The sequence below is a fragment of the Nanorana parkeri genome, unplaced genomic scaffold, assembly GCF_000935625.1.
Source record: "Nanorana parkeri isolate BGI_ZX_2015 unplaced genomic scaffold, ASM93562v1 scaffold39, whole genome shotgun sequence".
Lineage (NCBI taxonomy): Eukaryota > Metazoa > Chordata > Amphibia > Anura > Dicroglossidae > Nanorana > Nanorana parkeri.
The window spans coordinates 864,053-881,400 of NW_017306307.1; the positions used below are offsets into that span (position 1 = coordinate 864,053).

Here is a 17,348-nt window from a genome sequence, read left to right on the forward strand (position 1 = left end):
TCCCCTCAGGCTTTTCTACCTACAAAACTTTATCAATGGCCTTTTTTTTAAACTTTATTTCTGCTTTAAAAAAAAGAAAATCGCTAGCTCCATTTAAAAGTGTTTTAGGTTTTCTTTTTTTCAGTTCTCCTTGTACATAAGACTCAGTAAATCCCTTCTCCTTTATCCACTGCTCTGGACCCTGGCCCACAAGTCTTTTATAGTGAATTGAAGCCTGAAAATCAAACATGTCCCTTTGCAATTGGAGGATCAATATTCCTTCTCTTCGATGGGATATAGCAAGCAAACCCTCTCTGCACACTGTGCTTACCTCTCTGCAAAGTCTATCTGCTTAGCTATGAGATCAGTCTGGAGCTTATTTCATGCTCAATTTGCCCTCCATTCCCTCGCAGTTAGGACACATGACATGATGTTAATGTGGCTGAGCCTTTAACATGTTAGCTGCTCTGTATTTCCTGAAAATGTTCTCATGCTTCCACGATTGCGAAGCCAGCATCTGAGATACACACTGGAGCTGTGGTACAACAATGGAGGAAAGAAAGATCTTGTGCCTGCTTTATCTATCTTAACCAACCAAAAGCAAGCTTTCATTTTAGTGTGCAAAATGTCAACGTGGACGTCTGGTTCATATAGAGAATTAGATTTTATTTTTTAGGGTCCTAATGAGGCACTGGGTTGATTTACTAAAGGCAAATAGGCTGAGAATTTTGCAAGGGGATTTCCACTTTGCAAAGGGATTTTCCCTTAACTTGGTAAATGTGGTGAACATTCACTTTCTGATTCATATGCAAGGAAAAATTAAAAAAATATTATTTTTGCTTGCCCATTGAAGTCAGCAGAGCTTCACCTCATTCACTAAATTAAGGAAAGTCCCTTGCAAAATGAAACGCCTATTTGCCTTCAGTAATTAAACCCTACTGTCATTTTATCCTTTCAGGGAAAAGTGTTAGAATACATATTATTGTATCTATTGCAACAACTCCTGCAGTATACATTTGTGGTCAATAGATGGCAGTGTTTGTAAGTTCTGTTATCTCTATGGTATATACTCTGTTGTATGAAAAAAAGGTAGAAAATAAAGCTGTTGCTTCCTTGCTGTTTTCCAAGCCATGTGCAGCATGCATATCAGACTGTGTGCTTGTGTTTCTCTGTGAGGCTGTGCAAGAAGTTCCAACAAAAAGTGGCAATGCTTCTGGATAACCCACACCACCAGAAAGGTATACTCTCCAAAGCACACTCTCTTGTGGCCTCTGTGCTGCAGGTGTTCTTCCTGGGTAAGCTCCGATGTCAGATTGTGGTGGAGCTTACCCCGGTGGATGACATCACTGCCCCCCCCCCCCATTCCCCCATTGACAATGTTTAGGCCTGCCAAGTGGTTCCTCACACCTAAGCACTGTCATACAGGAGAGTTTATTAAAGTAATGGAATGAGAGCTTCAACAAAGTGGGAAGCAGCAAAGAAGTGCAAATCAGTGTGGTCTGTCATGACACCCTGAATGGGTAAAGTATCCCTTTAAATAAGAACTACCTTGTCCATGGTCAAATGTAAGCATTACGATTCCAGCTGTCATTTTCGCTTGGTTGCTGTGGAGCAACACACATTATTATAACAATGATAAACATAGTAAACTCTCATCCAGGTGCCATGGCTGCTCTGGCCTAGGACTGGGTAGCATCAGTCAGCAGACTTCAGCTGTAGATCCTCAAATCATCTCTGAATTGGTGCTGACACTGTCCTTCCTTCTGGAGGGTGGCTACTTTTGTTCCCCATGGTCCCTGTGTGTGTGTTGCAAAGTAGCTCCACCACTGCAAGCTCGCTCCCATGATGGACTACAATCACAATACAAATGATTAAATTAAACGTGAGATTGTAGTCCATCACAGGTGGGAGCTTGGAGGGATATATTTTATTGAACGTTAAGGTACTTTAATTTTTAAGATTTAACTCCAGAGTTTAGTGTTACTTTAAGGCCATTTCTGGAGAAACTTTTAAAGAGACCTTATTGCCAGACCATTCATGTTAACAACAATATTCCCAAAAGATTATAGGTGCATCATGTGTGTATTTTATGCATGTTATTTATCTGTAAAAGCCTCTCTTTTGTAAATATCCAAACGTCCTAAAACTGTTGCTGGGCACCGCCTGCTTGGATGTAATGTCAGCAGTCTCAGCAGACTCAGAATTATACTCTCTATAGTAATCCTTTCTTCTCCTCCCCTGGCAGCTACATAAAAGGTTATGTAGGGAAATGAGGGAAGGGGTGGTGAAGCTTGGCCAGCACAGCCACTTATTGGACACTTCCAGAAGAGAAGAGACCTAATACATGATAAGAGGGAGGGGCTGTGCTAGGAAATTGGCTCAGCCTTAAGAAGTCAGATTTGCTAGCAAGTTCGAAGGTACATTCCAAGTGAATACAAAATAATTAAAGGACAGGAAACATATATTTAAAACGCTTGATTGTTTTGTGCTTTTAACTGTAATCGGTAACAAGGTCGCTTTAAACAGACATAATTTACTATATGGCAATTCCTTGTGCCGCATTTTGTTTTTGTGGACTTGCCTGGTAAAAAAAAGAACCAAGACATTTGCAGATATGCTAAATAAAGCAAAATGTGAAGTAAATAACTTATAATGAAATGTGATTTGCTTTTCATCTTTGTAAGAAATCTTGTGTTTTTATTTAGACTTTTTCAGAAAACAAATGTATTAATTGTAAGATGATTGATCAGAGTTGAAGTATTATGGATTCAGCGCACAGAATCCCATTCCTCTCCCTCGGGCTTTTTCTTCATGAAGAGATCAGTTCTGTAATTTTCCTCTGTGCTGCAATCGCCTGAATCACGGCAGGGGGGAGATTAGTAATAATTGACAATAGATGTCGGCCTGTCAGATCATTCCAGTGATATACAACTCAGCCCTCACTGTCTGCAAACAAACAGATATACCTCAATTCAAATCATTTTTCTACAAATCACAGCGAAGACTAAAATATCTTACTAATGTTGCCTAAGTAAGACATCAAATTGTGGTCAGACATGTGGAAAAATCCAACCACCCAGAGATCATTCAATAAAACATGCATGCTTGCATGAAACCTAGCCCTCATTCACACGTGCAGGTGCAACAATTTTTGTAGGTCCATATTCAGGTACTTACACTGCTTGGGGTTAAAAATACATTTAATGATGTAGTAAACTAATACAGAGCTACAGTAGTTTGGATTTTTATTGCTGCAGCTCTTTAAAAGGGCAGGGAGGTCACAAGTGCATACAGTTGATTCCCAATATGGCCATACGAGATTGTCAACAGTAATCTTTAACCTTGGGCTTATGTTGGAAAATCTCTGTGCAACTAAATTCCCATTCTTAGCATGTTACTTATTACTAGAGCCTGACTTTCCATGACTTCCCCAAGCTACCTTTCCACTGTCCAGTGATATTGCTTCTACTGACCACTGAGGAAGTGCCACTGGACACTGAAATGACAGTTTACAGGACTACATCCAGAATTCAGGGTAGGTTAAGCCCCAGTAATAAACTCAAATTAAGTCAGAGAAGAGCCCAGAATAGTTTTTGGGCAATAAAGGTAAACGAAGGAATTTTTTAATGTCTGTTCTTGGCCAACACTTTTTCTTTTAACATGTAAAATAGATTACATGTTTAGATTAAGCCATCCATGAATATCAAACTAAGGCTAGATGTACACTTTGATTGAACATTAGCGAGTTGGTGAAAAAAAATCCAACCTAGCCAATCCATACTTTACCCAAAAGAGGTTGGCCAGGAGTACCTATAGACTTATATTAATTTCCTGATCAAACTGTAACCACCCAGATTGGGTGAAGAGGATGTTGAAGATATTCTAATGCCTATGTCTGTAGTCTAATGTTGGAAATTTAACTTTCACTTAAAGCCGCTTTAACTTTGTTCCTTGTGGCCGCGCACAGCACTTTTCCAAGCGGCCGCAGGGAACTGTGCATGCCTGAGCTGCCTCTGCTTCCTGTCAGATCACTCCACCTATCCACTAGGGTTGGGCTCGATATTCGAACTATCAAGGCGCCGAACACACAAACTATCAGGGCGTTCGACGGGCTGTTTGCCTAATGAACGCCCCACAAGCCAATGCGCCTTGTGAAGCCGTAATTGGCTAAAGGCTTGCACCTGACCAGAGGTCAGGTGCAAGACTTTGCCCAATCAGGGCTCAGTACTTTGTAAGAGCCATGATTGGGCAAAGTCATGATGACTCTGCCCAATCATGGCTCCCCTGTTACAACTGTAAACAGTTGAGCGGAGCTAGCTTTCACTGCTAGCTCCACCCAATTGTTTATAAGTTGCCAGCACCTGTCAAAATGCCATTCTGCGGTGGGTGTCCGTTGCAGCGGACGGGTGGTGATCGTCTTTAAAAAAAATATTTCTATTTATTTTGTATTGTTTTATTTTTTATTTCCTCAAGTCGTCGTCATCGTGGACAATGCTGGACTTTGTGATTCAACCTGGATTACGGCCATGGATCAAAAATCCTTTGTTGTGTTTTTTTTTTTCAAATAAAGCATTTTTGATGAAAGTCTGGTATTATTATTTAATCTATTTCTTAACCCTTTAGTGAATGGGTAGGGGTAAAGGGTCTGGGTAGACCTAAAGGGTCTGGTATTGTTTGGGAGGGGGAACTGCACGCTTTAAAAAAAATAACATTAAAATAAATTCAATTTATTTTGCTTTAGAAATGTCATTTTTGCTGCAGCAGGTTCTATACATCCTACAGATCCGCCACTTTACAGGCAGTTTAAGGGGACCCCCCAGGCACGATATTTAAATGAATTTTTCATTTTTATTGTTATCCTTTAAACAATGTTAAAATCACTACTCTTTTAAAAACGGCATTTTTTAAAAGTTTTTTCTTTTTCATTGATTCCTGTCCCCCCAGGGCAGTACCCGGATCCCCATACACTTTTTATGGCCAATAAATTGCATATATGGCTTCAAAATGGGGACATTTGATTTTCAATGTTCTACCACTATTGACTTGCATTGAGTTCGAGTTCGAACTTTTTCCATGTTCAAAGTTTGAATTCAATCCGAACACGGGGGTGTTCGGTTAATCACTACTAGCCACAGTGCAGGATGACAGAGCGGGAGCCGGAACTTCGGTTCAGATGATAGAGCGGAAGCCGAGCTGGACAGGAGGAGACGTGTGAAAACTGGAAGCCTGCCCGATATCTGTGAAAGATGCTCCTACCCTCAGCAGAGGAACTTCTGCCTTAATGTGAGTGGCCCTTAGGCTGGGTTCACACCTAGGCGTATCGAATATGCGCGTTTGTCGCGCGTTTAGTGTCGCGCACTTCGCGGTAAAAATAAACGCGTGACAAACGCGTGTTTCCCGAGGGCTACCTGGCTGTATCCCAATGGATACGCACAACAAAAATGCCCCAAAGAAGCTCCTGTACTTCTTTGGGCGTAGGGCGTTTTGTAGAGCGTTCAAACGGCCTGTAATACACCCAGGTGTGAACCACACCCATAGGAAATAATGGGATTTCGGTGTTTAAGCGGTTTGCAGAGCGTAGGAATGCGCTACAAAAGGCCCAGGTGTGAACTGGGCCTAAAGTTAGTGAGTGACCCTGCATGCTGATGATTGTTTGTATATGGCACTGAGGCAGAACAATTATTTGTATGAGAATACAAGTTACTATACTTTACATTGCCTCATGACAATATAGATATGGGCAGTAAATGTACTAAATGTACATAAAGAAACATATTTACTATTTACAACATGACTGTAAGGAATGCAGAACTGAATAATATAACAGAGTATTTCTCGTGTAGGCGGTGAGCACTGAGGAATTCATCATTCTTTGACGAGTGCATATAATAAATACACTTCCTGAGGTAGCCTTCAGCTGGTGGTTATAAAACAGGGTCTATAGATAGCTATATTGTTGTGAATGATTTATATGCTTCATCCCCGTGACTTTGGGTACATTGGAAGTAGGTGAACACTGCAAGGATAAGTGTTATGTTCTGAGGAATATAGCAAACTGACATTTTACTGCAGCACCACGTGAAAAGGTCACATCAGCAAGGTGTTCTAGATTACAACACATTAACTGTTATCCGAATCATCTGGCATTTTAGAAGATGAAAAATGTGCATGCATATGGTACCTCTGCTACCCCCAACCCCAGCAAAATTTTGTGTAGAGTAGGCAGGGTTTAATTCCTGTATGGAAACCTCTAGGATGGCTGTTTAGTGGATCTTAGTGACACTGACCTGTGGGTTCTTCAAATATTTCTTCAAATATTCCCACCCAGGGGGAAGTATGATCTATTTATGGTGATGTTATCCAAAAACAGCAGTCTTGGGGTTAGATGTACTGTAATGGAACAGAAAGGGACAATGCAGATTCCAAAGAAGTTGGGCCCCTGTGTAAAATCTACATAAAAACGGAATGCAATGATTTGCAAATCTCATAAATCCAGATTTTATTCACAATACAAAATAGAAAACATATCAAATGTTTAAACTGAGAAAATGGACCATTTTAAGAAAAAAAAAATTAAAATTGATGGCAGCATCACTAAAGTTGGGACAGGACCATGTTTACCACGGTGTAGCATCCCCTTTTCTTTTAACAATACTTTGCAAAAGTCTGGGGACTGGGGAGACCAGTTGCTGGACTTTTGGGAGAGGAATGTTGTCCCATTCTTGCCTGATATAGGATTCTAACTGCTAAACAGGCCTGGTTGGTCTTTGTTGTATTTTTTATTTAAATGCGCCAAATATTTTCATATGTCTGGACTGCAGGCAGGCCAGTTAAAGGAGAACTATGAGGTGAGTGCTTTATACTCACCTCATAGTTCTAGCCGACCTGTGACAATGAGACTGTCACAGGACGGCTCAGTAGATCGGGAGGTGAGCGAACACATAACAGGTTCGCTCGCCTCTCGATCCTGTCACGGCTCTCTGCCGTGACAGGGGGAGGGGCTGGATTCCCCTCTCCCCGCTCCGATCTGCCAGCGCTGACTGGCGGAACGGACGGGGGAGGGGGCGGGTACAGCTGGCTCTGCCTCTAGATAGGCAGAGCCAGCTGTCACTCACGCAGCTGGGCGGATCCCGTCATCCACGTTGGGATCCGCTCCGGCTGCGGCATCTCAGTATACCGCGAGCTGTAGCTCGCGGTATACTGAGCTTAGGGTAACGGGAGGACGCTAGTTTGTGTCCTCTCGTTACCCTAAGGAGAACTATGGGGAAAAACACTGACCCCATAGTTCTCCTTTAAGCACCCGCACTCTTCTACTTAGAAGCCATGATGTTGTCATAGATGCAGTGTGCGGTTTAGCATTGTCCTGCTGAAATTTGCAAGGACTTCCCTGAAAAAGACGTCATCTGGATGGGAGCATGTGCTGCTCTAAAACCTGGATATATCTTTCGGCATTGATGGTGCCTTTCCAGATGTGCAAGCTGCCCATCCCATACGCACTAATGCACCTCCATACCATCAGAGATGCAGGCTTTTGAAGTGAGCACCTATAACAAGCCGGAAGGTATCTCTCCTTTTTAGTCCAGAGGACGCAACACCCATGGTTGCCAAAAGCAATGTCAAATTTCGATTCGTCTGACCACTGAACAATTTTCTACTTTGTGACAGACCATTTTAAATGAGCTTTAGCCCAGAGAAGATGGCTGCTTTTCTGGATCATGTTCAGATAAAGCTTCTTCTTTACATGTTAGAGCTTTTTTGGCTGACACACAGACAGTGATTTTTGGAAGTATTCCTGAGCCCATGCAGTAAAATCCATCACAGAATCATACCTGTTTTTAATGCAGTGCCATCTGAGGGCATCCAATATTGCATTTTGGCCTTGTCCTTTGCGTACAGAGATTTCTTCAGATTCTAGTAATCTTTTGATGATATTATGTACTGGAGATGATGATATATATATATAATTTCAGAATAATGTTCCTCAATGTAAAATATTGCAAATGTTGTAAAATAATGTTCCTCAATGTAAAATTGCAAAGACTTTTATATATATATATTCTGAAATTTCACAGATTGGTGAACCTCTGCCCATCTCGACTTCTGAGACACTCTGACTCTCTAAGGTGCTCTTTTTACACCCAATCATGTTACCGACCTGTTGCCAATTAACCTAATTAGTAAAAATGTTCTTCCAGCTCCTTGTCAGTACCACTTACTTTTCCAGCTTTTTGTTGCTCTGTGCCAACTTCGTTCAGATGTGTTGCTGCCATCAATTTCAAAGTTACCTGATTTTTTTTCCTTAAAATGGTACATTTGATATGTTTTCTATTTTCTATTGTGAATAAAATATGGGTTTAAGAGATTTGCAAATCATTGCATTCTGTTTTTTTGGTTGATTTTACACAGCGTCCCAACTTTTTTTGACTATGGGTTGTAGTTGAAGCAGAACTAAATGCAACTGTGATCCTTATGGCTGTCACGATAATGTGTAAGCATGCACAGAATATTTGCAAACTATGGTACACTTACCGCCCAAAGTGCTCTCCTCCAGTGATACAATGTCCACTCTCCCCTTTGTTGCTTTGCGGCTGCCATCTCCTCCCACTATTTTTTTTCGCTCCTGTAATAGATTATAACCTCAATACAAATTAGTAAACTAAACATGAGATTGTAGTCCATCACACAAGTGGGTTTGGAACGATAGCTACTTTACAACACACACAGGGACCGTGTGGAACAAAAGTAGTCACCCTCCAGAAGGAAGGACAGTGTTAGCTTCAATTCAAAGATGATTGGAGGAGCTACAGCCGAGTGATACACAAATAAGATTAATTTCTGTTATTAGTTAAGATAATTGAATGCCTTTTTAAGATTTAACTCCTGAGTTTAGGGTCACTTTAAGAAAAGCAGAAGCTGTGTGGTAAATTTGAGAATGTAGGTCTATGGTCTTGGGGTTAATTTCTTCTTGTAATACTATAACTCTGAAACTGACTGGAGCATGATATTTGTAATAATAAATCTTAATTGAACCGACACAGTAAGCATCCCACACATTTTCTGTCTAGACAAATTTAAACTTTGCAGATCATTAAGTATCAGTCTGACAGAAAAATACATTGCACAAGTAAACAGTCTTAGTCATGGACTCCAGACAAAATCAAATAAAAGTTCAACCCCAGGAGCAGTGGGGGAATAAATCCGGCCGGTCACATTTTCTTCATGGGGATCTGTTGTCTATGGGATTCTTAAGTGGATAAGATATATTTTGTGTCCACAGATTCCATGTTGAAACCAACACAATCTGAAATGTTATTTTCTCACTGAAAATTACTGTTTAAAGTATATCTAAATGTATAGCCACCTTTTTTTTGTTTTGGTAGAGTAGAAGAGGTTTACAACCCCTTTTAGTTTATTTTTTGCTGCCCCTTGGTGAGATTTTCCTTCACTTCCTGTCTCAGAGACTTAATAGAATGTGAGTGGAAATCTACAAGATTAAGCGAATTTCCTCTAAATCAGCTGCCGCCAGAACATGTTTCCCCATTGGAAGATTTACCTCATCCTTTTTGGATTTCCCATCACTCTCTGTCTTAGTGAGAATAGACACAAGTAGGGACAAAGAGAGAGGGTAAAGCTACTTAGCGGGCACAGACAGCAACCAAAAAGAATTAGACAGAGGTGCTAATCCTAAAATGTAAAACAATGTTTGGGCTAAACATACACTTAAAAGGAGATTTGAAGTCAGTTTTTTTTTTTCATTTTTAGATAGAGTGAGTTAGAGTTTATAATTTGTGTCAGTTAATTTTTTTAAATCTGTGTTCCATTAGGGAGATTTCCTCCACTTCCTGTCCTATAGCCACAACAGGAAGAAACGAAAGTGGAAGGAAAACCTTTTAAATGAGGAAAATCTCTGTTGTTACCAGAAATGGTGTTCTCATTGGAAGATTTCCCATCTATTCCTGTTCTAGTAAAAACCTAAAATTTTAGACTTTCTATCACTTTCGCTTTCAGTGATAACAGTCCCCAAGACAAATAGAAGTGGTGAATTTTCCTATTGGGGACATAAAACACCTGTCAGTTTTTTATTGCTGTCTAATACCTCTCCACTCTATCCAAAAGTTAAAAAACTTTTTGGCTTAAGTTATACTTTAACCACGTTAAGACCAGGGTGTTAAACCACCTTCCTGTCCAGGCCATTTTTCAATATTCAGCGCTGCGGTATTTTGACTGACGTTTATTCCGTCATGCAACGCCGTACTGAAATTAATTTTTTACCATTTTTTAAAAACTATTTTTATTTGTGACAATTTTTTTGATTGCTCTTTAATTTTTTTATGCTTTAATTTTTTTAAACTTTTTTTTACGCTCAACTTTATTGCTATCACATAGGGGGCTAAGAAATCCCCTATGTGATAGCCAATTCTCGAAGACCCCTAATGTCACCTAGGGACCCCCAGAGAAGCTGCTGAAGCAGAGATCTGCTTCAGCAGCTTCTCACCGGCATCTGTAGCCGGGAATGACAGCTGAATGCGGAAGTGATGCAATATACACCACTTCCTGTATTTGGGGACCGGAGAGGAGATCAGAGGGAGATCGTGTACTGAGCTCTCTTTGATCCCCTGTGACAGAGTCCCAGTCCCGTCCCGCATCTCGGGAACGGGGACGTCGGGGGGGCACATACCCGCACCTGGTTCAAGCGATCGGGCGTCTCTACAGACACCAGATCGCTTGTATGTAAACAGGCATCACTGTCTGTTTAAATTTTTTACAGTTTACCCACTCGTGTGCGCGCTGGCCGCCGTGCACGAGTGGGGACGGGGAAGGACATTTTAAGACGCTCCTATAAGGCTCCCGCCCGGCCGTTTAGGAACGGCCAATGGACGGGAGGAGGTTAAAAGGGGACTATGAGTCTGTCACTAGCATTAAAAGGACAGGTTTTTTTTCTGAGCCGCCCCTGTAAGTTTCATTATTGATAGAGCCTGCCGGTGACACCTCATTCACATGGTCTATTTAGGTCCTGCAGCGGATTCCTGTGGCAAGAATCTCTGGATTCATGGCAGACAGATTGTGTCCTGGGCCTGTCGCTAATCACAGGTAATTGTTACACTAAAAGCTAGCCACTGGTAGATATTTGTACAACCACATATACCATAAATATCATCAGAACATTGGATAATGCCACCAGAGACTTGACTAATGTCTTTCGAAATGTTTTTGAGTTTACCATTCTATTTTGGAATGAATGGAATTTTGCAAAACAAAATCCACATTTACTGTTAGGATTTTGTTTGTCAGAGAAAAAATGTCTATCCTGCTCCTTTGTTTTTTGGGTTTTTTAAAAATTCAAACAAATGTTTCAAATACAGTTTTTTTCAAACCAAATTCTACTGGTGTATGGCCAGCTTTACACATTACTAGCACGCATGCCCTTATAATAAAAAAAAATATATCAAAAGATAAGTCTAAAATTTCCAAATATACTTAGAGTAATTCCACTTTTGTTGAGAAAAAAATCAATCCCCTCTGGGTGATCTGTATACAATACAATGATTTTAACAAACTTTGTTGCAGATTCCTACCTGTTTCTGTTCTAAGGGAATAGCTGTTTGTTGCAGTGTGTCTTTTTCAAACTGATCCCTGAATGGGATGGTCTGTGTTCATTATAACCAGCTGGTGGTCTTACTGTGTTGCAATAAGGTGCAGTGTCGGCATCCCTTTAGTAGTAATTAAACCTTAGGGAGTAGGTCACCAAAAATGAAATTCCTATTGCAAGTGATGCAAAAATGTTATTTGTATCTTAGTGCAGACTTCTGGGAAAATCAGTCAGCCAATTACAAAAGCAGAAAATAACATTTCTGGGGGCATTCCATAAACCAACTGTGTACGGAACACCTCCAGGTCGCCACATTGCATTGAATTGTTTGAAGGATTTAGAACATTACAGCAGCTACAGTATTAAATGGAAAGGTCATTTTTAATAACAATAAATTGCAAAATGGCTGTGTGACAATTGTATATGCTACATTAATTTCTTAAAGATTTTTTCATTTTTATATTTTTAAAGTGGAGTTACCCTTTAACTATGTAAAACACATGTTCACAATCATTTTGGTTGATTTAAAAGTTTTACTCGTGTTTAAAACAAAACGTGATTTCCAACGAACATAAATCTGGAAAGGCAATGCACCTTTCAGATAGACATTTTTTGCTTGAAAAATGAAAGGTGAACAAGATACAGCCTCCCACATTCTATCACAGAGAAAACAGCCTCTAATCACATTTGTTCCCATAAAAGTCAAACAACCGCATAAATCTCACTTGTAAGGACCCGCATAAATGTTTTCTGACTGCTGCCATTTTGAATAATATCATCTCATTATTATACAGCCCCGCAAATGCCCTAGTAGGTATTGCCAATCAAGTAAAAAGACTGGTGAGAAATGCATTAGAGTCAATAGAAAAAAGACCTATACGTGATTTTACTGCAGGGAAACTGATTATAAATCTGGAGGGCATTTGTCATGACCGAATAAGGCTTCAAAAGAAGAATAAAGAAAACCAATGTTTGCCCTATTTTCTTTAATTGTTCATTTTCTTTTTCGTGTTTTCACACAGCTGTTAAAAGTATGTATTGTGTATTCAGAAAAGGATGAAATGTTAAATATAAGGTGATGATATTATATGTATATATAGGCTAATATACACAGTATATCAGCCTAATGTGAGATCAGCCTGTTTCTGTATATAGTTTATAATTATTTATAGGGGGATCTATATTGGGTATTACATACTCAGACTCCACAGTGGCGTCACAATGGGGGTGCAGGGGGTGCGGCCCGCACCTGGGTGACACCATTGGAGGGGTGACACCAAAATGACTGACAGTCATTTTGGTGTCACCCCCTCTAAAAAAGTTGGGCACTCGGTCATGGACCAAGAGCCCGACAGTGTCAGGAGAGAGGAGGGGACCCGGTGGCATACCTCATCCCGCCAGGTGAACGTCCCCTCCTCTCTCTGCCCGCTTCCATCGCCACGATGGGCCCCAGCAGGCATCAATTAGATGGCCCCACATGCGGGATGATGTCACGGCGGGATGTCACCCGGTCTCCGGTCCGGGTGACACCCGGCCTCGGGACGCCCCTGAGACTCCGCTTCCTGCTTTGCAGTGCTACACAATGGTTTTGCTTTACTGCTCCTTTTCACAGTTCAAGGAATCATTGAAAACGATGCACTTCATGTTTGCAAGCAAACAAAACATTGGTTATACCATTGGAAAAGCAATGCACACACATCTGATGTGATGATATTGGCGCCGTTCTCTTCTTCAGTGTACTGTGAGTGCAGGGCTTCATGGTAATGCCTCTCTAGGGGGCCGGTCCACAACATTCTGCACAGCATGTGGATTTGTTAAAGCTGGGTGTCATTTAACCCAAAAGAGGACTGGCAATGAATAACGGAGTATTGCAGAAAAATCCTTTTTTTTTAACTTTCAACTGGACTCAGCTTTAACTTTTTTTTATTAAATATGCTTAAAATGACACTAAAAGATTTAAATCTTAAAAATTCATTCAAATATCTTAACTATTAACAACAATGTATCTTATTTGTGTATCACTCAGCTGTAGATCCTCAAATCATCTCTGAATTGGTGCTGACACTGTCCATCGTTCTTGAGGGTGGCTACTTTGTTCCCCATGGTCCTTGAATCAAGTGTGTTGTAAAGTAGCCACTGCTCAAAGCTCACTCAGTGGACTACAATTTCATGTTTAGTTTACTCATTTGTATTGAGATTGTAGTCCATAACGAGAGTGAGCTTGGAGCAGTGACTACTTTACAACACACAGGGACCATGAGGAACAAAGGCAGGCCCCCTCCAGAAGGAAGGGCAGTGTCAGCACCAATTCAGAGATGATTTGAGGATCTACAGATCATTGGCTGCCGGCACTGTTCGTTTAAAGATATTCCAACCGGCTCCTACGATCAGCTGATTGAGGGATGCCGGTCCAAAGGCTGCCAACAGCGGCACCCACTGTGAGAATTTCGGTTGGTTCATCAAGAGCTGGCTGAAATTTGCATAATGCATGGCCACCTTTACAGTTTTAGACATTCCAGTGAGGGATCCTGGTGGGGGGGGGGGGATAAGGTAGAGGTAAGGTAAAGCAGCTTATAGTGCTTACTATATAGTGAAAAGCTTTGCTTTGAATCGATTGGTGTATTCCATATATTCTACACAAACTTACATAAGGTCTACGAGAAAATCAATTTCCTATCTTGAAGTTAACTTTTCCTTATGCTTCCTCGGGGAAGAGCACATATAAAAACAATCTGCATTTCAAAACACGTGCAATTTGGAATAAGTGGAAGCCTCCAGCCTATCCTAAAGCTAATTGTTTATCTTAAATATCTTAATAACAGTTTCCCCCGCTACACCGGTCCATTCTGCACAGTTCAGTCATGCTCAATTATCATGCCATATTGACAGAATGTAATCAAATTAATCAAATTTCCAGAGACATCCAGCCAAATTAATATTGTACATTTTGTCAGGAGCCAGATGCTGCCTCTCAGCTGCTTGGAAACAGGAGGCTGCACATCTCCCACCTCTCCTGGTGCGTACACTTGAAAACAGAATTAGCTGGGAGATATTGATGAAGGATCTCCTAAGGATTCACAGGGGGAATATAATATAAATATAGAAATGTGAGGGCTCCTAAAGTTCCCACAGTAATATGAGAATGCTTACAGTTGAATTGTAGCAGTGCTTATGTGATTTAGCAAGGCAAGGAAAATATGGTTACTGTTTTATTTTTCTTCAGTGGTGAGGTTTATGGGTCACTTAATGAGCGTCTGAAGCTTAAAGTAGTTTGGGTGTGTGTGAAAGGCTTAGTTTAAAAATAAGTTGTGCCTGGTAAACTGGAGATGTTAAGTGTATCTAAAGCCAAAACGTTATTTTTGATTTGTATAGTTTTGGGAAGTGTTAGGACCCCTCTCAAATTTTTATCATGGATCGGCAGATTGACCCCTGCTAATTGTACTAGTCTATAGCTAGGAAACAAATGTTCACACAGCATTCCCACTGCTACATGGAGCAAAGAATCATAGAACTTCATATGCTCCTCAACTCCATCTAGTGTCAGAAATTCCATGTGAACCACATTCACCCAGGGAGAAAGGTTTATACATCAACTCCCATGTGTTGAACAGCAGGTTAAAGGTATTTTACCCTTGGAAGAGGTAGTAATATTTAAAGTCTTGTTTTTAGGGTTGTGTTAGGTGTTATGTGCTCAGGTAATAGAGAGTAAGTGTTGGGGGATGTTTGGGGGGGGTCCTTTTTTTTTTAAACGTTAAAGCTCGAAACAAAAAATAAACAAGCAGAGAGAATACATGACAATGTGAAGTGGGGAGACAAGGAACCAAGGGGTTAAATGTTTATATTACAAAAGGGTTAGGTCACTAACCTTATTAGTCAGTAGATGAGGTCAGAAGGGGCTTCAGAGATAATTTGGGGGGAGTCTCACAGGAGCAGTTGGAGGTCGTCAGAGGAAAAGTGAACTGTCCACCCACCTATCCTAAGATTGGAATTTGGAGTCTGGGCACCATGGCGGTTTGCAGTCCTTTAAGGTAGCCGAATAGGTGCTGGTGTTCAATGTTTCGGGACCCATCTATGTCCTTGTTGCATGGTGTTTTCAAATCTGTTATGCTATTACTTCCTTCAAACACCTGAAACCTTTTTGTGTTTGTTTAAAGTAATGCATTTGTATTTGGTAATAAAAGGTTGCTATGGCCATTTAACTCCAGCAAATGTGTTTTTTTTAATGGGCAAGTTCATGGGGAATGTTAGTGGCCTAGCAGTTTACTGGGAAGTGGCTGTGTACATCTGTTGTTAGTCAATGGAGCTACAGATTTCTCACACTTCCTTTGCGCCAGGAGCCCTAAGCCAAAAACCACCAGCACTGGTCTCCTGGTGCAGAGAACAAATCATTGGAGCCGGCTTAGATGTCGCGTTAAGCTTCCTTATTTACCTTGTTGGAAACCCAAATATTTTTTTTTTTTATTAACACTTTACACAATCACAGGGTATATACTGGTAAACACAAAATAATTAATCTGTAGTGGTATACCTCCAGGTGATAAAAGATCTTCAAAGTAATGTGATTGAACAAGCACACTTAGATCATCTCTTTTTCCATCTTTAGGCTGAAGAAGAAGTCACAGTCTGTGGACATTAGTTCACCATCGTATAATCCTTTGACGGATACACTGCCATCACAATCAAGTAAATCACTATCTACTGCCAAGACTACCAGTGAAGAAGACCAGAACAACACTGCAAACACTCAGAAACGCCACCCTAGGAGGGGAGACCTGAAAAGATGCTACACCATTGGTAAGTTGATTTAAAAAATATATATATTTAAATTATAAAAAAGAACAGTGAATTTATTTGGATCGTCTACCAAATATTTGTATACGTAAGGCATTGTTCGATCCCCTTCTGGGTCTTTGCTACTTGGCTGTAGGCTGAAATTCTTAGTTCAGAGCTTTTGGCGTAGTTCTGCATTTCTTCGACATTCATGATCTTGTCTAAACAGTGACCTCTTCTGGTGATGTGATTAAGATGTTGGATTAAGCATTGGAATAAAAAGACAATGAAAACATAATAACAATATCTTCATGTGTTCAGATGTTTCTTGCGTGCATGGTTCAATTATCAAAGCAGGCTTGGTTTGCTGAGGCCAGCTTGGCGTTTAATTGTGTAAATCTAATTTGATGTGGAAGTAGTGTTTAGAATAGCTCATGGTATGTTGGTATTGCTTTGTTGTAGTCAGAAAATTAATACAGACAGATCTGAACATCTTGCTTATGTGGATCTGTTGCTAAATGCTGAATGCAATGGTATGTGTGTGTATGTGTGTATATATATATACACACATGAACTTTAATGGCATCCACAAAAAGGCATCTTTAAAGGCGTCCACAAGGTTTAGGAGTGTGTCGATAGAAATGTTTGACCATTTTTCCAGAAGCGCATTTGTGAGGTCAGGTGCTGATGTTGGACGAGAAGGCCTAGCTCACAGTCTCCACTCTAATTCATCCCAAAGGTGTTCTATCAGGTTGAGGTCAGGACTCTGTGCAAGTCAGTGAAGTTCCTCTACTCCTAACTCGCTCATCCATGTCTTTATGGACCTTGCTTTGTGCACTGGTGCGCAGTCATGTTGGAACAGGAAGGGGCCATCCCCAAACTGTCACCACAAAGTTGGGAGCATGAAATTGTCCATCATGCCTTGCTATGCTGATGCCTTAAGAGTTCACTTCACTGGAACTAAGGAGCCAAGCCCAACCCCTGAAAAAAAACCCCACACCATAATCCC

General features: G+C 40.7%; 1 protein-coding gene across 1 annotated transcript in view; it reads left to right on the top strand.

Annotated features, from left to right (window-relative positions):
* The window catches only part of OXR1 (oxidation resistance 1), a 388,393-nt gene that overhangs the window by 174,148 nt on the left and 196,897 nt on the right, over nt 1–17,348 (top strand). The window contains exon 3 of the mRNA XM_018570890.1: nt 16,173–16,363. Coding sequence (XP_018426392.1) covers nt 16,173–16,363 — 191 coding nt within the window. The remainder of the gene's footprint in view (nt 1–16,172; nt 16,364–17,348) is intronic.